Source organism: Solanum lycopersicum, chromosome 3 (assembly GCF_036512215.1).
Source record: "Solanum lycopersicum chromosome 3, SLM_r2.1".
NCBI classification, from domain to species: domain Eukaryota; kingdom Viridiplantae; phylum Streptophyta; class Magnoliopsida; order Solanales; family Solanaceae; genus Solanum; species Solanum lycopersicum.
The window spans coordinates 61,765,748-61,789,680 of record NC_090802.1 but is presented as its reverse complement, the minus strand read 5'-3'; the positions used below and the strand labels follow the sequence as shown (position 1 = coordinate 61,789,680).

Sequence of the window (23,933 nt, the reverse complement as noted above, 5' to 3'; positions counted from 1 at the left end):
CAGAGAAAAACTTTCAAAATGAAGAGACTACTGAAGGCCTCAATTTAACCATAACGTAAATAATAGTGTTGAGAATGAATTCTTGTTCTACTGGTTCAAATAAAATTTTTTGATTATACAGTTGAATAGAAGGAAGAAGGAAAAATTTTGAGCCCAGGTATTTAGACTCATCAATTAAGTGTAATCTACTGTCACGATACAAAATTCTTTGGTTTTCTCAACTCATTTGAATATGGTATAAAATGATGATACTAAATAGTACACAATGATCTATAAACCATGAAGAATAAGGAACAAATAATCCACCCCAACAATCCAGCCATCAACTTGAGCAATATCACCGCGATTTTAGTTTAGCATGCCCTGTTGATCCTAGATGCTTGTGTAATTGATTCCTGTGGGGAGAAGCAGATAATTAGATATGAACAAGAGGAAATATAAACTCATTAGTCAAAATAATGATTGATGACTGAGCCTGCATCCAGACCTGGAATCGAATTCTTCCCCACATGTATCACACAAGTTGCTAGAAGATTTCGATTTTCCCTGAATTCAAATGAAACTGTGTTACAACACATAATTCCAAATCTTGGTTTCATTCACAACCACATCACAAGACAACTAGTATAAGGTTCTTAAAAGATTCACTTGAAACAGGAGGAGTAGATAACTGTGGAAATGGAGTTGTAAATTCTCAAAAATTAACGAAGAGTGTGGATACGAAAAAGAGATTGACATCAAACTAGACAGGATTATCTTATTTGAGTACCTTTTGTTTCCTTCCTTTGGGTGCATCTTTGGTTGTATCTTTTGATTTGTTGTTTTTGTCTTTCTTTGTGGTAGTTTTCTTGTTTGTATCTTGGCTGGGAACTTTTTCACTGTTTCCTGAAGAAACATCATCTCCTTTGTGATCATTTGCAGTTTCTGCTGGAGACTGGGATGACAGCCCCTGGCAAACTGAACTATCATTTTTTGCACTATTTATCTCGACGCCAGTATCAACTTCATTCACATGAGATCCTACATCTCCTCCTCTTGCTTCATCTTCTTGTTCTTCTTCTTTTTGTGGTCTCCTGTTTCTTTGTTTCTTGCCACCCCTATTTCTCCTAGTACTTCTAAGATTATTATATTCCATGAAGTCCATTTCATCATTACTAGCTTCGTTCTTTGCTGAAGTTTGACGACTATGGCCTGGAACTGCATTCTTCCTACTTTTGCGGCCAGATATCATAGCTTCAAGTACACTAGCTTCATCATCATCTAATCCAAGTTCATCAGCCACCCCCTTTATATCACTGGCACTTTGATAATTAGTGGTTTCATCTTCATCGCTACTCTGAACCTCATCATCCTCGAGCTCATCTTCTTGAATTCGTGTACTACCTTCTAAATGCTCTGCTAACTCATTCACACCATCATCAGCAGATAAATCAGTTGTTCTATCAGCATCAGCTACATTTAGTTCCTCACTTTCCCCATCCTCCACCACCTCACTGTATTCATCATCTTCCTCATCAAAAGCTTCTCTCAAAGCTGCCACCTTCTCCTTATGCTTCTTGGACTGCTCATGATTTTTCCACTGTTTCTCGCTCTTGAACTTCTTCGAACACACAACACAGTATAATTCATTCTCATCTGCCTTCTTTCTCTCGTGCTCATCCGATTCCTCCTCAATTCCATCATCTGCTAACTCCTCTGCTTTCGTCCACTCAGGCTCTACGTAATTTCTTGCTCTCTCAGCCTTCTCTCTCTCCAGCTCCTTCTTTCTCTTGCGTTCCTCTTCCTTTTTCTTCTCCATTTCCTCGTTCCTCTTCATCTGCATGTCAATCACTCTCTTATCTCTCTTTTTCACAAACTCTGCTAATCCTCTAACAGTCTCATTGTATTCCCTTCGCGCCTTTTTCCTCAGCTTCTTGTTCTCATCCTCCATCACCCTCCTCGACTTTCTATTAGGTCCCGCCATCACATCATACTGATCTGCCCAACAAAAGTCCATCACAGTAACGAATCCTAACCAATAGCTATAAAATGCAGTCACCTGAGCATAAGGACTCTCCAAATTTCCCATTAGAGGAGCTTCTTTTGGCAAATCTGTACCTAACTTCCTCGCGAAATTTAAATCGTGTTGGTAGATTTTCTCGAAAAGATCACCATACACCTTGTAAAATCCCTTCCCTTTATCTGAATATCCAGAATACACTGAATTTGAAAAGAAGGAGAACAGGTCGGGGACAGAACCAGAGTTAGACGAATTCCCTGGACCGGAATTAGAGAAGAGTATCTGAGAACGGTGTGAATCGTACCAAGCCCGCTCCCGTGCGTCCGACAAAACTTCATAGGCATTCACGAGCTCCTGGAATGCAGCTGTTGCTTCGGATTCCGGCACGCCGGATCGAACCAGCTTGTCAGGGTGGCGTTGCAGCGCAAGCTTTCTGTAAGCGGACCTGATCTCATCGGCGGTGCAGTCACGGCTCACGCCGAGGACCTCGTATAGGCACCTTTTCTCCGACGACGACGCCATAATCGCCGGGAAGAAAGATTAGGTTTCTTTCCTCTTGTTTGGGGATTTTTAGGGTTTTTCGATGGGGAAAAATAGGAGATTAGTCACTTAGGGGCTGTTTGGCTGGAAATAGTAATGGTGCCGTGTTTAGAACGGACTCTAAAACATGGTATATATATATTTTAGGCAAACGAAAAAATCCATTAATGAGTAATGTAGCAAAAATAAGTTCAATTGAGAGGCATGAGTTTTTGTTCAGTGACTATTAATGGAGCAAAATCGTATTTGCAAAATTACAAAATCAAATTCGATTAGAATCAGGATTAGGAAATTTATTTATAAACGTGAATAAAACAGATATCAAATACCAACTCCTAAATAACTTAAGTTAAACTCTTGGTTTAATTTATTTCCTACTTACATATACTAAAATATTGAAATTAATTGTTTTATAGAAAAAATAATAGAATAGCTAATTTCACGCCAGATTATTGGATCCAAAAAACCATACAATACCTTATTTAATCATATGCCTATTGTCGAGTACTGAGTATAAGTAGTATGTATTTATGAAAATATTGGAATCTAAATTAAAAATTTAACCAAAATTATTTTAAAACGTTATTTGAAAAGAATTCAAACATAAGTAATTTAAAAACATCCTTCATATAAAATTATGCTTCAATAAAATGTAATGTCTATGTGGAAAACATGATAATAAATCATGAAGGGGTTCGTTATGAATGATTTTCGATTAGTAAACGCATACTGCAATTAATTACCTAAACATAAAGCGTGTACAAATAATACAAAGAGATAAAAGAATTAAGTTAAAAAAGGTATTGGTGGAAAAAAAAAAAAGTTGAATAGGGTTAGCTAAGGTAAGAGCTATAAAGATCTGTCATGTGAATACGTAAAGTGTATTTAAAATGTGACGAAAAAATATTGATAAGGTAAACACACATAAAAGAAAAATGACGAAAATATTTTTATAGACTCTTGAATGAAGACAGAGACGTGAATATTGTGATGGAAGAGTTATCGCAATCTGAAGTCGTGAAATTTTGGCTATTGTAGGTGCATAGTGGGAGTGTCATAGTATTGTTTGCAGATGACATAATATTAATTAGTAATACAAATTGGAGTTAACAATATAATGAAAGCTTTAAAACATATCCTAGAATCTAAAAGTTTAATTCAAGTCGGACTAAATGCAAATTTAGTAACATAACACAGAAAACAAAAGTAGAAGTGAAGATTGACACACAACTTATACCAAAAAGAGAAAGTTTCAAGTATGTTGACTCTATAATCAAAGGTACTTTTTTTCGAAACAAATCGAATATCAATTAACACTTAATATATTTAATATGTCTAGCATTATTTTATTTATTTATTTCTTGTTAAATGGCATTTTTTTTGTTTTAGTCTTGACAACGTGAAGTTTCTAAAGAGATTTTATGGAAATGTTTGGAGTTTAGAGATGTACGTATGACTTCTATTAAGATCATTAATCACATGTATTATAGAGCTATGGCTCACATAAAAATAATTAGGTGATTCAAATGCTTTTCGAATATGATACAATTACATAAAAATTTAACACCTAATCATCTCTTAATAGACAAAATGGCACAATACATTCAGAAAAGTGTAGTAATTTATATATTTTGCATGTGATATAGTATTAATTGGTGAAATATACAATGAAATTAATGATCATAGATTTAAAGTTTGAAAACATACCCTAATTTTTTACTTTTCAAGAAAAAATTTGAGATTAAACTAGACTGAATAAACTACTTGAAATACAAATTTAAATAAACTACTTGAAATACAAATTTAATAATGTGACACATTTCGTAAAGGTGGAAGTGAAAAATCAGCAAAATTTCAAATATATTAGATGTCAATTAGCAGTTCATGCATACCCTTCTCATGACATTATTTGTTATTAATTTAATTTTGAAAATAGATTTAATGATATTTTAATCTTAACAACATAGTTTAGTCACAAAAAACCATAGGATATTTCAAATAAAACACATCATTATTATTATGTAAGGTCAAAAATTATTTTATTTGTATTAATTTATATGATATTTTTTATTTTTAAAAAATTAAATAATTTAAATTTAATTAAAAAAATTAATTTTTTTAAAATAAAATTTATGATATTATAAATTAACATAATTAATAATTCAAAATATTCGATATATAATTTTTTTAATCTCAAATTAAAAAAATGCAACATAAACTTACACCGCAGGCGACTTGCTCCGTCCATCATCTTCGTCATGTCAAAGCTGCCATTTTCTCATTTTCCTTATGCTTCTTGGACTGCTCGTGATTTCTCCATTGTTTCTCACTCTTGAACTTCTTCCCACACACCACACAGTACAATTCCTCCTCTTCGTCCTCCTCCTCCGACTCCTCCTCTTCGATGCCTCCATCTTGTAATTCCTCTGTTCTCGTCCACTCAGGCTCTACGTAATTTCTTGCTCTCTCAGCCTTCTCTCTTTCCAATTCCTCCATTCTCTTGCGTCCTTCTTCATTTTTCTTCTCAAGTTCCTCATTCCTCTTCATCTGCATCTCAATCACTCTCCTATCTCTCCTTCTAACAAACTCCGCTAATCCTCTAACAGTCACATTGTAATCCCTTTTCGCCTTTTTCCTCAGCTTCTTGTTAATATCTTCCATCATCCGTCTGGAATTTCTGTCCGATGCCAAAGTCGATTTGTACACATCTGACTGACAAAAATCATTCACAGTAGCGAATCCTAACCAATAGTTATAGAATGCCGTAACCTGAGCATAAGGACTCTGCATATTTCCCATAATAGGAGCTTCTTCTGGCAAATTTGTACCTAACTTCCTAGCCAAATTCAACTCACGGTGGTAGATTTTCTCGAAGAGATCACCGTACACCTTGTAGAATCCTTTCCTCTCATCGGAATATCCAGAATACACTGAATTTGAAAAGAAGGAGGACAGATCGGGAACGGAACCGGAGTAATTAGACGAATTCTTTGGATCGGAATTGGAGAAGAGTATCTGATAGGCAGAGCGCTGGGAATCGTACGAAGCACGCTCCTGCGCGTCTGAGAGAACGTCGTAAGCGTTCACAAGCTCCTGAAATATAGCGGTTGCTTCAAATTCCGGCACGCCGGATCGGACGAGCTTGTCAGGATGGCGTTGCAGTGCGAGCTTCCTGAAAGCCGACCTGATCTCGTTCGGGGTGCAGTCGCAGTTCACGCCGAGGACCTCGTAAAAGCATCTTTTCTCCGACGACAATGCCGTTATCCCCGGGAAAGAAAGAGAAGTAGGTTTAGGTTGGTCTGTTAGGGGCTGTTTGGCTGCAAACGGCAATGGTACCTTCTTGAGAACAGACTCCAACAGCCATGACCAAAACATGGTTGTATAGTTTATAAACGAAAAAATCCAATACCAAAAAAAATAAAAAATAAAAAATAAAGAGGCAAGAGGTATTACTCGATGACTTAAATTTTCACTATAAGAAAAATTTAATGGAGCAATCGTATTTATAATAATAACACTACAAAATAAAATTTGATTAGGATTAGGATTAAGAAATTTAGTACAAACCAAATTGGATTAGAATCACAATTAAGAAATTTATTCCAATATAATATATCAAATACCAACTCCTAAATAACTTTGGTTAAACTCTTGATTTAATTTATCTCCTATTAGAAATATACTAAAATAATGAAATTAATTCTTCATATTTTAAAGAACAGAATAGCTAATTTAATAATAAATGACTATTCGATACCGAATACCAAACAATACCTTACCGTCTAGTACTTGGTATGAGTAGTATAATTACTGATAAAATAATATAACTCCTCGATTATTCGATTTTATACTTTATTTTGCAAAATAGAATTTTGAAAAGTTCAGAATTTGGATTAAAAAAAAAAGCTCAACAAAATTATTCAAAAAGAATTCAACATAAATTATTTGAAAACATCCCATAATAATATAAAGTTTTGCTTCAAATCAAATATTTCAAGAAAATAAAATGTATTGTAGGTTTGGAAAACAAAATAAAAATAGTAAAGGGGTATGTCATATGTTATAAACAACTTTCGATTGATATACACCTACATTATAATGGAACTAATTGCCTAAATATAAATCTATACAAATAATATAAAAAGTAAAGAGAAAAATGGTTTGGCGGGGAAAAAAATTGGAGTTCTATGTTCGAGTGTCAATTGGAGTTTGATTTTTTTCTTAAATTTATCAAGTCCAAAAAATAATAAATTTCTAAATTTAAAAGCAATTTAAGTATAAACCTTTCATTATTATTTATTACTATAAAAAAGAGGTTGAATAAGCAAACAACATTTCATTAACATGATTGCTTGCTTATTTAGATTTTAAATAAAATTGAGATTACGTCTATTAATTTGCAATTGTATTTGCTTATACATATTTACGTAGCAAAAACTACTGTGGCTACTTGAATATTGTCCATTTACATTCTAGGATCGATGAATATTTGCAATTTCTTCCATTTGTTAATTTTAGAATTTGTATGGCTTTCAAATTCTAATTGATATTACTATTTTACCGCAATACTTATATTAATTGACATAATTATATGTTTTATTAAAATAATTTGAAATGAGTAATTAATGTCGAGGGTAAAATATGATAAGAAAAAATGAAAAACTTTGATATGCTAACTATATAATTTTAAATAAATACTCCATTAATTAAGAAATTTTGTTTTTTAATTATTTCATTTTCTATCTTACATAGAATAATATATAATTTTTTATAATTTATACATATATTAATTATGTATATTTTTAAATTTACAGTATCAAAAAAATCATACTAAATAAGTACTATTTAAAATATAGAAAATACGCCTATGATTTAAATTTAAATTTTTGATTTAATTATCCAAAATTCTATCATAGTTTATTGTTATTAATTAATAACTAAGAAATACATTTGCTTATTATTTCTCAAATTCTCTTATATTCATAAATCCTCTTTGATTGCTAATGTTAAGTAGTTCGTTGATATTATTAGTAGAAAATAAAGAAATGTTATTGTGTTTTAAGAAATAAAAAATATCATGAATAAAAATTATAAATATCAAATAAGGGAAAATTGTATAAAATAGAAAATTATTAATTAAAATAAAATGTTATAATCACAGTTCCATTTAATAATAATTCGTAGCAAATATTTTGTCATTCGCCTATCTCTCGAATATCTCGCTTGCCATTTTCTCTCGCGTCTCTTACTTTATACAAACACAAATATATAAATTATGTTTATATTTGTATAAAACGAGAGAAAACTATATTTACACATACAAATGCACATCTTTTTTTCGCCACTCTCTCACTCACGTCACTTTATATAGCACAAATATATAAATTGTGTTTGTATTTGTATAAAACGAAAGAAGACTACATATACAAATACATATACATATCTTTTTGTTCTATACACTTATAATTATACAATATAAATTTTCACCTGCCCATTTCTCTTTTTCCTTTTTCTTTGTTCGTTTTATACAAACACAGATTAGACAAAAAAATACTTTCTTATTTGTACACAGATTCCAAATATATACTTAATACAATTGATCAGTTTATATAAGTGTACCAAAATATACATATTAATAGCCATAAAAAAATTGTAAATTTCATTGTAAAGCGCAATTATGCAAACTATAACTATAACATATAAGTATGATTTATATGTTTGCTAAAACTAAAATTTTTTACTTTTCTAATAAGACTAACTTTCACATATAGCAAACACAAATTTTATATTTGTATGTTATAACAAAGTTTGCATAATTGTGCTCCATAATATATTTATAATTCGCCATACATACACAGAGGAACCAAGAAAACAGTTGTATACAAATCCATTGTATAATTTGTGCACGTATAAAATGAGAAAGAGAAAAAAATAAAAGAAAACTGGGCAGAGAAATATTTGTATTGTATAATTATAAATGTATAGGACGAAAAATATATTTATTTGCAAGTGTATATACAATTTTCTCTCGCTTTATACAAACAAATACGATTTATACATTTCATTTCTATTTGTATAAGTGATAGAGGCGAGGATGACGAGTGAGATTTGAAAGAGTGGCGAGAGGGGAACGAAAATACATGTATATATACAATTTTTTCTCGCTTTATCCAAATAAAAATACATTTTATACACTTGTGTTTGTATAAAAGTAAGAGGGAGCGATCGAGAGATGAAGCGAGAGAAGGAGAGTGACAAACGAGAATTTGAGGGAGAGAGGTGATTGGCAAACAGTTTGTTACATGACACAATTAAATAAAAGTGTGGTTATAACATTTTTTGTCATTGTATACAATTTTCCCTTCTAATAATAATGATTGGCCCCGTGCGGAGCACATGCTTTCCCTTTTCTAGTATTTAAAAAAAAAAAACTTCCACGGTATAAATATTACAACCTATTTATTTATTTAAGATGATAAATAAATCTATAAACATTTAAATTTTTGTACAACTAAATAAAAATAAATATTATAACCTATTTATTTAAGACTGATTAATAAATATACAAACATAATTTTTTTTTAAAACTAAATAAATATATTCAAGATCTGAAATATTAAAAAGTTCCTTTTGTTTTTCTCCTAAATTTCGTATGAAGCTAAATCGGGCAGGTACTTTAATAACTTGACCCATTCGTAGCGGAAAACAAACGACACCGCATTACATCCAGCTTTAAAACATTTTCGGGGCAGCGACTCGGATCCTTACTGTGTCTCAGCTGACATTTCAAGCGACTGTAAACCCTAGCGTAAATTTGTCGATCTGCGAAGAGGATAAGCCTGAGGAGGAAGGTGCCGATCAGATCGAATCGGATCAACAATGGCCATGGCTGCGTTGAGGCGTGAGGGAAGGCGTTTCGCCACACCTCTGATTTCTCCCAATCCTGCCACTGTTTTTCGTTCTTCAATCATTCCTTCTGAGTTAGTTTTCTTCCAATCCTACACTCTTATCATGGTTTTTTTTATTGTATGTGTCGAATCTGTTGTCAGTAATGACTCGCATTGATTCTTTGTAGCTATCTCGTTAAGTCAATCTGGCTCTGTCGTTTTTGTTGTGATTAGATATGGAATGTATATTAGTGATTCGTAGAGTTGATCCCAGATAATTTAGGACTGAGGGGAAATGAATTGATTGATGGCTCTATTTTTTGTTTTGTTTTGTTGTAATGGTGGTGCCTGCGCTCGTTTTGCCGTGGAATTTGAACCTTGGTTCCCCAAGGTTGCCATGTTGATTTTTCAATCGCTGGGCCACCACTAGATGGCAATTGCTTTGTTTTGTACAGGAGCACATTTATCAATGATGAAGCCTCTAGCAATTTAGGGTTGAAATCACCTCATGAGTTTTGGACAACAATTTTTATATCTCTATGAGGTTAATTATTCAGTTGGTGAAGTAATTTGGTTTGAGGAATTAGTAACATTCGTGTTGTTATCTTTGACAAGGGGGAGTTTCTCCTTTTCTCTTCAGTTAAGGGAGGTAGCTTGCTTTTTATTCAATCTAATAGCAGGACAAACGCTAAAAGGTTGTTTCTGCTTCTCCTTTTCTTCCCAAAGTGGTCTGCAGTTCTAAATCCTAAGAATTGATGGTTTATGTTGTTAAAGCTTGTATGAAGTCCACTGGATTTCGATTTGTTGGTGAAATGGTTATATATATATATTTTCAGATTTAAGAAAATATTACTAGTTATTTGGGCAGAAAGTAATAGGTTGCTTTAAATTTTGACCCTATATAGATTTGTAATTGACATGATCTGAGCTTGGAGAGTGATTTTGGATCTTGGAAGAAGTACAGAGTTCAGAGGTTTTTGAAACAGAAGTTGTAGCGAGAACAATGTAGAAAAATAGATGTAGTTCAACTAATGTCTATAAATTGTGATTTTTTTTGAATGGATTATGGGGGTTGCTGCACTGACATGAAATTTGTTCCATGGGCCTGTATGTTCAACAGGAGACTGATGATCTCCCTATCTGCATTTATAACAGGCTCATGCTCATCATCTTGGCTTATATTAATATATATTATTATCCATTAGCTTTTTTCAAAAAAATTATGTTCTATTTTGTAGTGTTTCTACCTTTTTAATGACCTACCTTTATATGCAGGGAACCAGTCTTGTCAGGAGTTCGATGTATTTCAACTCAAGTTGGTAAGAGTCAGCCGTAATCATTTGATGCACCCCATTTTCCTTTGCCTCTCCTATATTCTCGTGATCTTCTCTACCAATTTTCTTGTTGCTACATTAAGTGTTCACATTGAGCATTCCCTTGGGCAGTCAGAAACCGGATGAAGAGTGTCAAAAATATTCAGAAGATTACGAAGGCTATGAAGATGGTTGCTGCTTCAAAGCTCAGAGCTATTCAAACTAGAGCTGAAAATTCACGCGGCCTATGGCAGCCATTTACTGCCCTTCTTGGTGACACTCCTAGTAAGTTCATGATTAGATTGTTTGGATCTAACCAAATTCTTGAATCAGTTGTGAGAGAAATGGTGGAAGGATAGGGATGGATCATATTATGAGAATGCTATTCCCAGAATATTTTGAGTTGACATACTTGATAAATGTGGGAAAATGATAAAATGAAATTGTTTGCCTCTCTCTGCCTCTTGATTTTCAGTCCAATGTCAATGTTCTATGTATTTGATGCAACAACTGAATAATTATCTTGTGGAAATGTGTGTCGTTGATGAGACTTTGTGAGATATCTTTAGTTGCTCCGGAGTTTGTAATTTGATGCAGTCAACATTAAGCAGTCAATTAGATTTCAATATATGGCTGGTAACATCTGTAATGTTTGCTTCAGGTATTGATGTCAAGAAGAATGTTATTGTTACCATTTCCGCAGACAAAGGTCTTTGTGGTGGAATCAATTCTACATCTGTCAAGATAAGCAGGGCTATGCATAAGTTGAATTCTGGTATAATGCTAGATTGTTTAATCTTAAGTATATCTATTCTTGAGGAATTAGTTCATTATTGCTTTATTTGTAATTGCTAGGTCCTGATAAGGAAAATAAGTATGTTGTCTTGGGGGAAAAGGCAAAGGCTCAGCTGGTGCGAGATTCGAAAAAGGACATTGAGCTGGTCATGACTGAGTTGCAGAAAAATCCTCTTAACTACACACAGGTTATGATGCCTTAAATCTTCTTTCTTACTACTTTGTTTGAAGCACACCCACTATTTTTTTTAATTGTTGCCAGCTATTTGCTGAAGTTGATGCTGCTGTAGGCTCACTCTCTGGTACATGGATTTTTTTGTTGCCTTAGCGTAGCCTTGTCGCTGGTGTGAAATGGGTGATGGTACTTTGTGCATGATATTGAAAATACAGGCAAATTAGCAAGAGACTTGATGTACATTTATCGGAGCTTACACACAAACATTGCATGTACCTGTATCGGATACTTGCACACCGCCTTTTTTTAGGATACTTGCACACCACCTTTTTTTAGGATACTTGCACACACCTTAACTTAACCAGATCATTAGCTGAGTCCATGTAGTATAGGCTCACATTTTTTTTGTTAGATCTGTTCATGAATCTGTGATATAATTTATGTATTGCATTTTGTTACAGAAATAGTAGATATTGGAAAGCTGTCTTACTCTTCTTTATTTTTGTTTCCAGAATGTCAACTTTGGCAGATTTACATTTTTGTTAGCTTTACTCTTGTAAAAACAAACTTGCCTTTTCTTCAAAAAAACATGTGCAAAAAGCAAACAGTTTGATTGCATTGTTGCAACTTTAAATTTCTGTGTATTAATTGAAAATCTTATAGTGGCTGCAATACTTGTGCACTGAAAAAATATAGCAACAACTATTTATATTGATTTCTATAACCTTTTCCTTCTACTGATTTATGCCATTCCTCTTGTAGGTTTCTGTGATGGCAGATGACATCTTGAAGAATGTTGAATTTGATGCACTGAGGATTGTGTATAATAAATTCCAGTCAGTTGTCTCATTTTTGCCAACAGTGTCCACTGTACTATCTCCTGAGGTGCCTAAACTGAAAGATCTTGTTGTTCACTATGTTTCTTTCTATTGTGAGTGTCTGTTTCTTGGAACAAGTCCTTTGTGGTTTAATGTAGGTTGTGGAGAGGGAAGCTGAATCTGGTGGAAAGCTTGGAGATTTGGATTTATATGAAATTGAAGGTGCTGAGACAAAGGGTGAAGTTCTTCAGAACCTAACTGAATTTCAATTCTCATGCGTAAGTTTCGCCTTCTTAGTGTTAGAATCCTCTAATAAGCTTGTTGTTTGATCTTCAGACTTCTAAGTACTGATTTGGTAGTGGGAGAATGAAATCAGTCTTCAGATAATTATATTGACTGCTAATAAAATGATTTCTTTCAAGGTGATGAATATGATGTTCTAAAATTGGGTAAATGGCAATCTGTCTTTTCCAGATGATGTACAATGCAGTTCTAGAGAACGCTACTAGTGAGCAAGGAGCAAGAATGTCTGCCATGGATAGTTCCAGCAGAAATGCTGGTGACATGCTTGATCGTCTCACTCTTACTTACAACAGGTCTTACTTTTCACCCTGTCCCTATCACACACATTTGCACTGCCAAGCTCTCATAGATGCATACTTTGTTTACCTCAGATGATTGTTTAATTATGAGGATAACTTATATTATTGATAGTTGATCAGCTCTTTGTTGTCTGTCATTTAACCAGTCTTCTTCTAATTTTTCTGTGAACCAGAACCCGTCAAGCATCTATCACCACAGAGTTGATTGAGATCATATCAGGAGCATCAGCACTGGAGGGTTAATTGGACATGCTACTCTGCTTTTATTTGACGGAGACAATAAATGATGTGTAGGTTTTCTTAGCACCTTGTGGTGACCAATTATCAGTTTTGATTATGAATAATTACCAGGTTAACTTTATTTCTGGGAAAAAAATTTGTTTCTCTGTTGCAAAATCGTCAGAAATGCCATTTGAGCTGTTCTCTTTCGTTCTTTGTTGTACCGGGCTTGAATGGCCGTAACTTGTTCAAGAATATTTTCTTGAAAAGCTCTTTGCCTTTATATTCATGTTTTTTGGCTTGTAAGTTGAAATGTAGGCCCTTCCGTCAAGTTTCTTCCCTATGTGAGATATTCTGGTCCACTGTATGGACGTTGATAGTGTTTCTAAATCTAATCTGGTTCTATCAGCCTAAAAAATTGGCTATGGAACATTTTTCAACCATGTGTAGCTTATATTGGTACACTTGCAAAGGTACCTTATTTCTTCAGAATGGAAATGCATTTAGGTGATTGTTATCTCCTGAAAGATGCTTAAGTTGGTTTTACTCATCCAATATGGATGGAGTCTGTACCCTAGATTTCTCATCTCGAATGCTGCCTTGGAATTTATCATGGGCAATATTTTTGTATTCCATTGTTCAAAATTTTGCAAATATTAGAAGAATATTAATGCTCAGTTACTGCTGAAATACAAGTGCATCAGTTTAGTTTAGGTTTTCTTTTCAGCTCAACAGCAGTGATGATGAGCTCTTGCCATTATTTTTTACGAGAAACCATGCTACAATCTATTGTTGCAAAATCTTTGATAAGGATCTAGAGATTATTACATTTTATCTGCTGCAGATAACTATGTTATATTATCTTTTCTGCTACACAATTGTCACAGAAGTGTTTCATTGTTAATGTTGCCTTCATTGTAATGTTACTGTAGGCGAATGTGTGTTTTTGGCTTTCATAGCCCTATTCATGAACAAGCACAACATGGATGGTAATTTGGACCCCCTTTTCCTCTCCATACCCTCTTAACCCTCCTAGAATGCCCCGATCATTTCATTGTGTTTTTTTTTTATAGAAATAATTTGAAGATTCTCAAAGAACTAACCGGGACTTGGAATTGTGATATGCTTGTAACTTATGTGATAATTCGGTACAGGAGCAGCCAAACTCCTCTTGTTAGTACCTTTAAAGATTGTTTACTTTGTTAGATGCTTATAGCCGGCTAAGAAACTGCTTTCTTTATAGTCTATTCAAGTCTAAATAGTACTGTAATTTGTTAGTTACTTAGGCTTAGTCTTGGTGATCTGTTTAAAATATCAGCTGTATACCAATGATCTCTTAGTACAGGAAAAAGCAACCAAGATATTTCTTGAAAGCTAGTGTCAAACTCAATTAAGAGGGGTGAACATAACCCTTGATATTTTTATCTGTCAAAATAATCATGTTGTCAATTCTTATTTGTTTCTTGTATCAATGGAACAATAAGTTTTGGAAACATTTTTGATGCAAGATGGAATTATCTCTACTAACTCTTTGTCAATTAGCAAAAAGAAGTGAATGGTAATGGTCCCTTTTGTCTTGCTAGGTTCTTTACAACCCATGAGAGGAATGCCTAGTTACTAGCTACATCCCCACTACGTGACAACATGTCTTTAACTTCACCTTTATAGGCCCTTTTTTTTTTTAATTCTTTGAGTGTCTCTTGGTAGGAAAGGAGAACACGTTTTACATGTTATTTTCTATATATTTTTCTGAGTGTTTGGTAAGTAAATAGAAAATAACGTGAGCATTTAAGTCGTATAGGTTAATGGTAAGAGTTTTTAAAAATTGTCAATGTAATATAACGTGTTATAAGTAGTACGTTATTATTATTTTGTCCAGGTTGCAAATATGCAACTACCTTTTAAAAGTGATTTTATTGTGATATTTTTAGAACTGTCTATTAATATTGCTAATATAGCTTCAATCCCTTGTAAATAATATATCTCTCTCTAAAAATTCAAATACAAATACCAAATCATTAAATTCAGTAGTGGCTGTGGGTTTTACCTGTTACTCTCATTATTTTTTTTCCCTTCTAAGACAGTCAGTTTCTCATGATAACCACTAGTGCTCCATGTGAATCATGTTCTTTTAAAGGTTTAAGTACTTTACAAAATTTTCAGTAGCTATTTGATATTCATATTAAAATCGAATTTATTTAATTTATGACAAATCTAAATAAAGACCATGGTTCCAACTAAGTTGACATCTCAACTCCACCCTCACCCCTCAACAAACCCCCCAAAATAAAATAAATAGATCAAATAACTATTATAATATACACAAATTAATAAAAAGTTAGCCGTTGGATATTTTGAAATACACATGATATAAAAGTATTCCAAAATCACATGGTTCTCATGACCTTTTAGTTATATATATATATATATATTCCTATGTTATACTGTTGAACTTTAAATAGTTTAAAAATAGGATATTAAATGAAAATAGAGACGGACAGACCTGGTCTTTTGGATTGACAATTACAAGAATGTGACATTACATTTACATTATTTCATCTTCAAATAGTTGAACAAGTTTTGTTTTCAAATATTGACATTGGTTGAAAAATACATAAAACTCAAAACTTGAGTCGAAGTCATTTTTCCAAGCTATCTACTGTTATATTTTTAAGGGCATTATAATTTATTGTAATTGAGAATGTATCGCGGATAAATCACAATGGTATGGTAGGTGAACCAAAGTTGTATTATATTTTACATCCTAGTAAATTTGATAAAAGTAATCTTCCAATTAATTACATAATCTTCCAATTAATTATCATCCATCTCCATTTGGCTATAAAAATAAAAGACCACTTTCCTTATGTTTTGAAGGAAAAAACAAGAGACTTTTGTTATAATAACTAAAAAAAAATAACATATTTTTTGTCCAATTGGAAAATTTTCTTTACTGTAAAAACCTGCGCCTTTGTGTGTAGATAATGGGGCAAAATGAGAGGAGGACCCAAATCTCCAACAAATGCCCCAGCACATGCCTGCTCTAATCTTGTGTGACCCTTTTCTCACCAACCTCTGAAAAAGAGTGAGCTTTTTTCTTTATCTTCAACACCCCCAAATCATTTTTCAAGATTACAGTCCCTTACTTTATAGTGGTGGCTGAGTTCGGTGAAGTTTTCTGGTGAAATTGGTTAGTTTTTTATTGGTGGGGTTTGGACTTCACATGCGTCTTTGAAATGGGTTGTCTTTAGATTCTTTTGCTTTTTTTTTTTTAATTGGGAAAAATTGATTCTTTTTTATTGATGCGTCGTGCGCTGCAGAAAGGGTGTTTTTGCGTATGTTTTTTCAGGGATTGAGGTTGTTGCTCGTGGTTATTGAATATGGCTTGTGATTGTTCGTAAAGTTTACAGGTTTGACAAGTCGTATTTGGTCTTTCTGGATATTGCCGCTCTTCAGAAAAATTGAATAGTTTTGGATATTGATTGTTTGATTAAAGAGTAATCTTTCCTCATTTGGTGATTTTTCGCTTTTTCTTTCCCATTTGCATTAGGGTTCTTGGCTATAGCTCCTCAAGAACAGAACTTTTTTTCCTTTCTACAGAACCTAGATAAGTTTTTCTTTGTTTCACTTGGAGAAATTGAGGCAATCCTAGCTTTTCTTCACACCCTTTTGAATCAAAGCACAGAGGTTTAGTGTTAACTTCCTGTTCATTGTGATTTCTCTGGCACTTATCTTGTCTTAGCATTGGAGTAGTTTTTGCCTTTGCCGAAGATGATTCTAACAGGTAGATTCCGGCTGTAGAGCTAGGTTAGTATAGCTGCTGTGAGGATTGCAGTGAACATGGATATTTGGGTTGTGGCTGCAGCTGCTGGTGCTGGTTATGTAGCCCAGCATTGGAAGAACCTCTTAAGAAGCCGGCATGATTTGTTAGAATCATCTCCTGGTAGTCCTAGTTTTGTACGAAATGATTCATTAACGCGTATGCATCAAGTCTCGGATAAGAATTGTTCCTCTCCTGTGGAGACACCGAGAAAGAAACTAGATGAGTGTGCTGCAGAAAGATTGGCTTTCCATGATCCAGAAGTGGCTTGCTCCAGCAGTTTGGCTGATGAAAGATTAGGGATGTTGTGTGATTCTGATGATTTCCATTTGAACTCTGGGCTGCCGTGTGGTAAAGAACTTCAAGGAGATCAGGGTGGAAGCATATGTGGTAACATCAATGAACTGGGATATGAGTCATCACTCCCCCCATCTACTGCTGAATTGACATTTTCTTATGGTACTTCAAGGAAAAAGAGCAACCTTCGGAGTAGACGAAAAATTGGGCATCTTATAAAGCCTCTGAATTCTCTTGAAAGTTGTCTCATGGCTCAATTATACAAGGAACATGGTGATGTTGAAGACCATATTTTCAGTTCAAACTCTTCACCATGGACTCCAACTGCGAGGCCTTTTGTAGTTACTGACGGGAGCAAAATTATAAGCAGGGCTAGTTCTAATTCTATTAATGCCCCAAGAAGTGCTGGACATCAAAAGCAGCAGGATAATTTTTCACAAATGAATACTGTATCGGGAGTCCCTCAACTACCTAGTGTTGGATCCATGGAGCTCCTCAGGAAAGGCAAGGTGAAGGATCAGTCCAGCAGATTTAGTGATTCCATTGGAATGAACAATGAGAGAAAAAGCAGTTTGCAAGGTACTTTTTTCTGTTTGGAGTCTGATTTTGTCATGCTTTCCTTGGTAAAATTTAATGAAATAGATACGTATTATATTCCAATATATTGAACACTGGAATAGGAGCATTCTAGGAAGTGTTCAAAAACTGTAGGGGATGTAGCTCCAGATAGTTCCATCAGGATATTATTCTAGTGCAAACCTGTGCAAGTGATAGTTAACTAAACTCTCACATAATGGAACTCATGACTGATTCATCCCTTTACCTGCAACAGTTGATGGAACAAAAATAATTTGTACATTTTTTACCTTAGTGTCATGTCTGTTTCTTTCTTTTGAACTTCTACTTGAGATACTAAGACTTTACAAACTCTCTACTGTCCATGGCATTCCTGCTAATGGCACAATGAGTGAATACTACTTGTTTACTAACTTCTAAGTTTCTTTTCTTTTTGGAAAGAAATACTAACATCTCCTATAATCCCACCCTTTTATGTTTCTCTTGAATCAGGATCATCTCATCGTGTGCTTCTTTTCTGTCTTGGAATATCTGTGGGTATGATATCTTCTTTCTGGAAAAATAGAAAGGAAATGGATAAGTTAAATGAGATGCTGAGACAGTCTGAGAATTTGGTTCAAGATCTACACGAGGAACTTGAAATGAAAGAATTATTAACTGTGAAAGAGCTTGCCACTGAAGATTGTGGGTCACAAGATGCACATAATGATTCATCCAATAATGGAGCTTTACAGGCGCCTTCCCCTAAAGGAGAGATGGATAAGTCGCCAACAAATTATGATGAAGACTGTCAAAGCCAGAAAACAGAGGAAGAATCTAGGAGTAAAATTGAAGCAGAGCTTGAAGCTGAATTGGAGAGGTTAGAATTAACTATGAACTCGTCTAAATTGGAGGGGAAACTAGCAGAGCTACACGAGGTAATAATAATTTCTGATTTATTCATATCTATGCTTCTTCTTTTTTTTCCCGTGAAGCAACTCTAATATGCAATACATTTGCTTACTTGGATACTCCATTCTTGAAAATACAATAGTCTTATCAGAGAAGTTAACTTAGTCACTATATGCACTTAAGCATTTTGGTTCAAGATCTACCAGTTGGTTGACTTTGACAGCTTATGAACTTATGTTATTTAAGGAACCCTAGAGCTTATGGTTGGTAATAGATAAGCTTGATTAGTGTTTTATGGGTATACAGTGCTTGAATTTTCTCTCACTTCCGTTATGTTTTTCGATCGGCTTTGATATGCGTTTCCTTGAGCAGTGGGTTTACCGGGAATACCTCTCTACCTCCCAAGGTACGGGTAAGGTCGCTACATTCTACCCTCCCCAAACCCCACTTTTGGAGTCACCCTGGGTATGTTGTTATTGTTGTATAGTGCTTGAATTTTCTATTATAGTTGGCATTGGAAGTAGGAGCTGAAGGACAATGGAAAAAGAATCGTATGCTAGAAATTAGAGTTCGGATATTGAAACTATTTCATAAGGTTAAATCAAGCATCGAAGGGTGTGGCCTTGTGGACAATGAAGTAGGAAGAGAACCATGGCCTCAAGTTAAAGCCGAACAGAGGCAAAAGACACTAGGCGGTTCCTTCCCAACTGCCTAACTTTGGTGGGATAGAAATCTGGTACCTGTGTTGGTGAAAAGTAACAAGTATTGGTGGAATATCTATGAAGCACGTTACAAACACTACAATGAAAAGTATGCCTCAACCCTAAGTTGGGTTTGCTATATGAATCCTTACTATCCATTTCGCTCCATTTAGATGCTTAACAAACCCTAAACTCGTTTAAACTTGTCTGTTATGCAAGATAGATACTTCCATCAGTTTTTGCTATTAGAAATAACTATTCAGGGGGATATCTGTTGCTTATTGATCTCTGGTGGGCATATTGCATATTGTTGCTGAGCTCTTTAGTCTCTAATGCTTCTGTTAGTAGGATGTGTACCTTATAGTTTTAGTCATATGATCAGAAATAATGTCTTAATTGAACTTTATAAAAAAAATTGTTGTTCTCTTAGCCATTATATCCTGGTGCTGTCTTCAAGTCCTCCCAATTTTTTCCTCTCGCAGCTCTCTTGATCTGGATAGTATAGGAGGTAGACAACTTTGTTTCAGCTTATACTATGTCAGGAGGGCTCTTCTTTAGAAAGTTGAGAAAATTGTACGTCATGATGTTTCTGGCGAATAGGTTTCTGTGCTTTAATTTGCTTTCTTTGTGTTGGAGATCTTCTTAATGTTTTCAAACCAGTTTTTTGTTGAATTTTTTGTCGGTCTATTATCAGTTATCAGTTACTATGGATTCTAACTTTTCCAAGAATCAACAATCTCAATCTTCATCAAGTTGCTCTTTTCCTTGATCCTCCAATGAGGAAGTTTTGATGTCTTTATTAGGAAGACCATTAGGTTATGCTTTGTAGGATCAGTATCATCCATATTTGTTTTCTAGAAGGAATCAACGTTTTTGTTTGAAGAATTCACAGGAGAGTCCCTCAGGAGAGACTTGGAAGTTATGACTGGTGCAACTCTTTTACATCCACTAGGAAATGAAAATGAATCTCATTGCTGTACAAATTAAGCTACACATGTATAAGTCATCTGCTATATTCGAGAAGCTTTAACAAGTGTTCAATCTTTCGCAGCTTGATCCAGATTTTGTGACAGATCTAGCTAAGGGGGAGTTAAGAACTGAACTCTTTAATAGACAAGCCGGAGGTCAACCTTATGCAGATCAGGATGGTAGCGGGACCTCAACTCCTCATCCTGCTAATTATGCCGTCTCACCTAGAGAGCTGACTTTGCGGCTGCACGAAGTCCTCCAAACACAATTAGAAGACCGGGTCAAGGAGCTTGAGATGGCACTTCAGAACAGTGAAAGGAAAGTTCGTTATATGGAAGCAGAACTTGTAAGTTCATGGAGGGACTCGTCAAATAGTGAAGGGGGTTCTTCTTCCACCCATGGTAGTCCTGTAACTAAAGTTGAACAACGTACAGCAGACCAGCCAATGACAATCAACTTACGCGGGGATGCTTTAGATGCATATAACGAGGCTTATAACGTGTTCACAAGGTTAAATTCAGAGGAGGAGGATGTTGCTGTTGCACCAGGAGTTATGGACATCAACCATCAAGAGAACTCGCGTTCACGTGAGCATAACTTTGACTGGATTGAAAATGATAGGATGAATGATGAAAGTGATGATGAGATGGAAAAGTTGTTAATTAGGCATATAGTGGAGAAAGCAAAGAAAGGTTCTCCAGCAGTTTTAAATGTGCAGAGAGCATTGTTCTCCCTTGATGATAATGAACATTGATACATTCACAACATATAGATAGTGAAATCAGATTAAAGATTTTGCAGTTAGTTGACTGCTTTTCATGAACACAACTTATGTGCTTGTTTGCCTGTGTTCTCACAGAAGATGCCTTCTTCTGACCCCCAAAGTCCCTGCCCCCGCCGACTCCCTTGTTATCATGTCACCAACTTCCTCGACCTTCCGGCGGGTCGGTGTCAGCCCCCTGCCCCTAAGAAAATGGATAGACAATATCTAAATGAAAAACAGATATGACTTGAAAAAGGAGTTCAAAGGCAAAAAAAAAAGATCTATAAACATTAAAAATAGGATAAATCATCTATATACACACCTTTTCTTATGTTATTTTTCATTATTCCCTACCTTTCTATTCTTATGTTATTTTTTATTATTTCCTACCCTTCTAAAATATTATATAGATTCCTTATTTCTCCCAATTTTTAACTCAATTTGATTTTCAAAATGATTCTCTTTCATGTCAAATGAAATATTACCTACTCAGCAAGTATTTTTCTCTTCTTTGCCACAACAAGGGCTCAACAACGAAGCTTATTTTTAACGTGTTATCTCTTACTATTGAATAGTTTTTCATGATTCTCATTGAAAAATGAATCTGGATCATGGGATCTATCATCAAGCAACATGTAAATTAAACAATTCATATATATCATTTGTGTTTTTTGGTTTCAAATTTTCATACTCTTTTTAGAATTTTCGATGATAAGGTAAATGCATATATATATTTTTTTTTAAAAGTAATATTTCTGCTTCTCTACATTATCGTTCATTATTTTTCCGAAAAAACTACCTAATTACACATGCATTACTGCCATATATACTATATTTACCTTTAGTTTAAAATAATTAAAATTAAAATATTTAAATAGATACACAAATCCCTTAAATTGATATTGAGGAGGAAGGAAGAAAGAGCGCTGGTGGACGTGCGGTGGGGGAGAAATGGCAAATATAGTAGAAATTTTTTACCCCTATTTAAGGAGTTCTAATTTAAAATAATTATGTTATATCAATTTAAGGGATTTGTGTATTCATTTAAATATTTTAATATATATAAAATAAATATTAAAAATGGTAATATATGTAATTATTTTAAACTAAAGTTAAATATAATATATATATGGTAGTAATGTATGCATAGTTATGTAGTTTTTTCGATAATTAATGACATGAGTCCTTCATCTCTTATGACTCAAACACTTAACTTTTAGTCCCATTTTTTTTTAAGCCCAAGCTATCCCCAATCTCTCTATGTATGTATATATTTAGTATTGGCGCATGATATTAATTTATTAGGTTTCTCTATTAAGAAGAATCGGCAAACGTTTTAGACTTCAAAAGGTTAGCCGTCTCTCCCTTTTTCTTTTTGCTTTTCGATAATGATCGATCACAATATTTTTAATATATATATCTGATTTGTTTAAAATATATTGAATTCTCGTGAACGGTGGATTCTACATCCGTCATTGGTTCATGTAGGCATGTTTTTGCAAATTATGGAGTTCAATTGTTTTTTACTTTTAAATTTGTCCAAATAAATTACTTTAGTTTTTTCCTCGGTGTTTTTATCATTTAAACTTTATTTTTGATGTTCAATTAAATCAAATAATATTTACTATATAAATATCGTTTTGTCTCAAATTAGTTGTTTTTTTAGAGTCAAAATTAATTGATCATCGAAATGTATTACTTGATGCAATTCTTTCTCAATTTAACGAAAAACACATATAAATTTTTTTTTTTCAAAGATAGTTTAAACATGATACATTTATAATGGGACACATGGGTACAAATCTAAAAAAGTCAGATTAAAATTAAATAATAATCTTGAATTCGTATCTGTATATGATTTTGATTAATCAAGCTTTTAGTTCTCTCGTGACTAGGTATGGAGGAGGAGAAGAAGACGATCCTCAATATGATTTCTAGTTTTTTCAAGCGCGGTAACAAGAAAGAAGAGGCATGTGTAGATACTACTAGTGGTGTCAGTGCAGATACCACGAGTAGTATCGCATGTGTAGATGATACTACAGGTAGTATCGCGTGTGCAGATGATACTACTGATAGTATCGAGACACTGAAAGATGATGAAGAAGAAGAAGACGAATGGATCTTGCTCCTTGTTGAAAGGAGAGCGAATGTTCAACAAATATCAATTTTCTTGATTGTGCTTGGTATCGTGTTGATTTGTTTCAACTACTCTGATGTGGTGTTTACAATATTTGGCAAGGAAAGTGGTTACATTGTCTCCAGAACCCTTAACTTGGGGGCTGCATTTGTTATTACTGTTACTGGTTTAATTGTTTGGGATAATACTGGGGAGAATTAAGCCCTTTAAACACTAGGTATTGTTTATCTTGTCAATGGTTCCTTAGTTTATATAGTATGTATGCTTTGAAAGAGAAGTTTGATCATTCTATGAGTTAATGTAATTGGTGTCTTGATTGCGAAAAATCCTCGAAATTTAACATTACCTCTTCGTATTACATAAATATATCTTTTAACTTTGCTTCAAATCACATTTACGTCCTTCAATTTTGGGTGTGCACAAGTAGACAC

The 23,933-nt window shown here is 34.0% G+C and overlaps 4 protein-coding genes and 2 long non-coding RNA genes across 7 annotated transcripts; 4 read left to right on the top strand and 2 right to left on the bottom strand.

Moving 5' to 3' along the window:
- Positions 1-136: 136 nt before the first annotated feature.
- Positions 137-5,901, bottom strand: LOC101256665 (DNAJ protein JJJ1 homolog). Of its 2 annotated transcripts, XM_010320551.4 has the most exons (4): positions 2,304-5,897; positions 770-2,199; positions 488-546; positions 137-395 (listed from the first exon to the last, which is right to left on the bottom strand). In XM_010320551.4, the coding sequence occupies exons 1-4, from the start codon at positions 2,341-2,343 to the stop codon at positions 338-340; spliced, it is 1,587 nt and encodes a 528-aa protein (XP_010318853.1). In that variant the 5' UTR covers positions 2,344-5,897; the 3' UTR covers positions 137-337. The 2 variants fall into 2 exon arrangements, with proteins under 2 accessions (XP_010318853.1, XP_004235973.1); XM_004235925.5 differs by having other exon boundaries at positions 770-5,901.
- Positions 4,143-6,009, bottom strand: LOC101268858 (DNAJ protein JJJ1 homolog). The gene has a single exon (XM_004236452.5). It carries the CDS (start codon positions 5,912-5,914, stop codon positions 4,796-4,798), a length of 1,119 nt encoding a protein of 372 aa, XP_004236500.1. The 5' UTR covers positions 5,915-6,009; the 3' UTR covers positions 4,143-4,795.
- Positions 6,010-9,128: 3,119 nt separating this feature from the next.
- LOC101260525 (ATP synthase subunit gamma, mitochondrial) lies at positions 9,129-13,661 on the top strand. Its single transcript, XM_004235939.5, has 9 exons — positions 9,129-9,519; positions 10,702-10,745; positions 10,872-11,024; positions 11,401-11,514; positions 11,595-11,722; positions 12,472-12,594; positions 12,686-12,805; positions 13,002-13,123; positions 13,303-13,661. Exons 1-9 carry the CDS (start codon positions 9,419-9,421, stop codon positions 13,370-13,372), a joined length of 975 nt encoding a protein of 324 aa, XP_004235987.1. The 5' UTR covers positions 9,129-9,418; the 3' UTR covers positions 13,373-13,661.
- Positions 13,662-14,275: 614 nt separating this feature from the next.
- LOC138347310 (uncharacterized) lies at positions 14,276-14,782 on the top strand. The gene is made up of 2 exons (XR_011220119.1): positions 14,276-14,337; positions 14,422-14,782. It is a non-coding gene; the product is annotated as an uncharacterized lncRNA (long non-coding RNA).
- Positions 14,783-15,938: 1,156 nt separating this feature from the next.
- LOC101254467 (uncharacterized) lies at positions 15,939-21,430 on the top strand. The gene is made up of 3 exons (XM_004236000.5): positions 15,939-18,044; positions 18,534-18,958; positions 20,685-21,430. Exons 1-3 carry the CDS (start codon positions 17,189-17,191, stop codon positions 21,354-21,356), a joined length of 1,953 nt encoding a protein of 650 aa, XP_004236048.1. The 5' UTR covers positions 15,939-17,188; the 3' UTR covers positions 21,357-21,430.
- A 1,107-nt stretch (positions 21,431-22,537) lies between these two features.
- Positions 22,538-23,828, top strand: LOC112941196 (uncharacterized). The gene is made up of 2 exons (XR_011220304.1): positions 22,538-22,715; positions 23,261-23,828. It is a non-coding gene; the product is annotated as an uncharacterized lncRNA (long non-coding RNA).
- Positions 23,829-23,933: the final 105 nt, after the last annotated feature.

Coding starts and splice junctions, on each gene's coding strand:
- LOC101268858 (XM_004236452.5), bottom strand. CDS start 5,914: ATGTTTTGGTCATGGCTGTTGGAGTCTGTTCTCAAGAAGGTACCATTG.
- LOC101260525 (XM_004235939.5), top strand. CDS start 9,419: ATGGCCATGGCTGCGTTGAGGCGTGAGGGAAGGCGTTTCGCCACACCT. Junction 10,746..10,871: donor ATGTATTTCAACTCAAGTTG/GTAAGAGTCAGC, acceptor TCCCTTGGGCAG/TCAGAAACCGGATGAAGAGT. Junction 12,806..13,001: donor CTGAATTTCAATTCTCATGC/GTAAGTTTCGCC, acceptor TGTCTTTTCCAG/ATGATGTACAATGCAGTTCT.
- LOC101256665 (XM_004235925.5), bottom strand. CDS start 2,521: ATGGCGTCGTCGTCGGAGAAAAGGTGCCTATACGAGGTCCTCGGCGTG. Junction 547..769: donor CCAAAGGAAGGAAACAAAAG/GTACTCAAATAA, acceptor ATTTGAATTCAG/GGAAAATCGAAATCTTCTAG. Junction 396..487: donor GGGGAAGAATTCGATTCCAG/GTCTGGATGCAG, acceptor TTCTCCCCACAG/GAATCAATTACACAAGCATC.
- LOC101254467 (XM_004236000.5), top strand. CDS start 17,189: ATGGATATTTGGGTTGTGGCTGCAGCTGCTGGTGCTGGTTATGTAGCC. Junction 18,045..18,533: donor GAGAAAAAGCAGTTTGCAAG/GTACTTTTTTCT, acceptor CTCTTGAATCAG/GATCATCTCATCGTGTGCTT. Junction 18,959..20,684: donor AACTAGCAGAGCTACACGAG/GTAATAATAATT, acceptor AATCTTTCGCAG/CTTGATCCAGATTTTGTGAC.